General features: G+C 32.7%; 1 protein-coding gene and 1 long non-coding RNA gene across 2 annotated transcripts; both read right to left on the reverse strand.

Moving 5' to 3' along the window:
- Window positions 1–62: 62 nt before the first annotated feature.
- On the reverse strand, window positions 63–310 carry LOC109588489 (uncharacterized). Its single transcript, XR_002188194.1, has 2 exons — window positions 262–310; window positions 63–210 (listed from the first exon to the last, which is right to left on the reverse strand). It is a non-coding gene; the product is annotated as an uncharacterized LOC109588489 (long non-coding RNA).
- A 179-nt stretch (window positions 311–489) lies between these two features.
- LOC109588488 (uncharacterized) lies at window positions 490–1,659 on the reverse strand. Its single transcript, XM_020004647.1, has 5 exons — window positions 1,316–1,659; window positions 1,154–1,210; window positions 1,030–1,077; window positions 691–981; window positions 490–639 (listed from the first exon to the last, which is right to left on the reverse strand). The coding sequence occupies exons 1-5, from the start codon at window positions 1,650–1,652 to the stop codon at window positions 623–625; spliced, it is 750 nt and encodes a 249-aa protein (XP_019860206.1). The 5' UTR covers window positions 1,653–1,659; the 3' UTR covers window positions 490–622.
- Window positions 1,660–1,665: the final 6 nt, after the last annotated feature.

Consider the following 1,665-nt stretch of genomic DNA (forward strand, 5'->3'; position numbering starts at 1 on the left):
TAACATCAATAGGTCATTCTACTTAATTAATAATTATAACTCCACCCACTAATTAATAATAATTAATCCATTACCAAAAACGACTCTGTGGAATATGGTATCATTATAATAATCTTCTAAACACAATTGTATGAAGTTACGACAGGCCAGAGGAGCCTCTTTGGACCACAGTTCAATATCAATATCACCCAGTGTGGTCTTTAATAGTACCTGAGGGGAGGGGCCAGTAGTCACTAATACAGCTGCTGCTGGATTAACTACCTTTCCTTTAGTAGGGGGCTCTGTTATATATATGGAACTCATTCCAAAGAAAAAAAAGACTCCTCTTCCCACTTCAGTATACTTTCCGTTATACTCCGTATAATTAAACCACGTGCTTTCACATGGACAATAATATCTATGCTAAAATTATTGACACTTAACTTCTGGGCTTTCATCATGACATGTGCAAGGCTATATTCAAGCAACTTCTTCTATTCAATACCCCAAAAAACACAATTTTTTTCGAAATAAACAGGCATATAAGAAAAATCACACAAACAAATGAATGTACTTAATTCAAATTCAAAGCACACAAAAACTAATAAATTATTTTATGCAGCAGTTGATAATGTTAGCAGGATCAATCTGTTTTACTCTCTATAATGGTAACATAAAATGTCAGTTACTAATGAAATTAGTTTAACTTACGTTCCAATCCATTCACTATATCAGTGACTTGTTTCTCTCCAAGTTCTTTTAATGCTGAGCACACGTCATTTAGATATGTCTCAGGATTAGCCTGGGCATCAAGAGTAGTCTGTATTGCAAGTACTAGCTTGGCAGCTTTTATTACATCGTTATCACGACCAGTAATCATTTCCTTATGTAGCTCCTGTGATATCAGTCTCCTAGCATTAAGTTTCAATGACACTGTAACCAGACAAGATAATATGGAGCCAGCAAGTCTATCAGAAGCATCTCTAAATCGGTCTGAAGCACCTAAATTGTATCAAATTAAAGTATGCTGTTTATTATTAATTTATTTACTTAATTTTAAAATGGATATAAGTGGATCTTCTGATGATGCTTTGGTTTCTAAGAAATAATAATATTTAAATTTTGAATAATTAAAAATGATGCTAATATATCAATGGCGGTTACCTAATTTTACCTAATAATTCAGTAGATTTAATCTTAGTAGGTGGACCTTCTAATGATGGCTTAGCTCCTAGGAAATAAAAATATTTTACTGTACATGTGGGAAAAATAACAATAATAAATAACACAATGGCATCACATAGCTTGATTATTCTTTTTAACGTGTTTTACTGACCTAGACTGGGAGAATCACTAAAAAACCAGCATTTATAGCTATTATCTCTCTCCAATACTTTATATTTTGTTTCACAAAGAGTGCAATGAGAATACCAGGTAGAAGATTTATCATCTTTCTGGACGATGCAGTAACATTGTTTGTTTTGGGGGCATTTGAATGCAAAAATATGATCATCATCAACATTAAGATCTTTCCTACTTTTTTTGATAGCTTTTGTGACTAGTTTACAAATACTTTGACAAGAATCTTTGCAATCACCACGAAAATGTATTTCAATATGTGTATAGCGATTGATGATGTGTATATGGTGATCATTGTAAACACGAAGTGACATGGCATTGTGACAT

The sequence above is a fragment of the Amphimedon queenslandica genome, unplaced genomic scaffold (genome assembly GCF_000090795.2).
Source record: "Amphimedon queenslandica unplaced genomic scaffold, v1.1 AMPQUscaffold_12063, whole genome shotgun sequence".
NCBI classification, from domain to species: Eukaryota; Metazoa; Porifera; class Demospongiae; order Haplosclerida; family Niphatidae; genus Amphimedon; species Amphimedon queenslandica.

Excerpts from the sequence above, each read along its gene's own strand:
- LOC109588488 (XM_020004647.1), bottom strand. The coding sequence starts at position 1,652 with ATGTCACTTCGTGTTTACAATGATCACCATATACACATCATCAATCGC. Across the intron at positions 1,211-1,315 it reads TAGTGATTCTCCCAGTCTAG|GAGCTAAGCCATCATTAGAA; the intron begins GTCAGTAAAACA and ends TTTATTTCCTAG. Across the intron at positions 1,078-1,153 it reads TAAATCTACTGAATTATTAG|AAACCAAAGCATCATCAGAA; the intron begins GTAAAATTAGGT and ends ATTATTTCTTAG.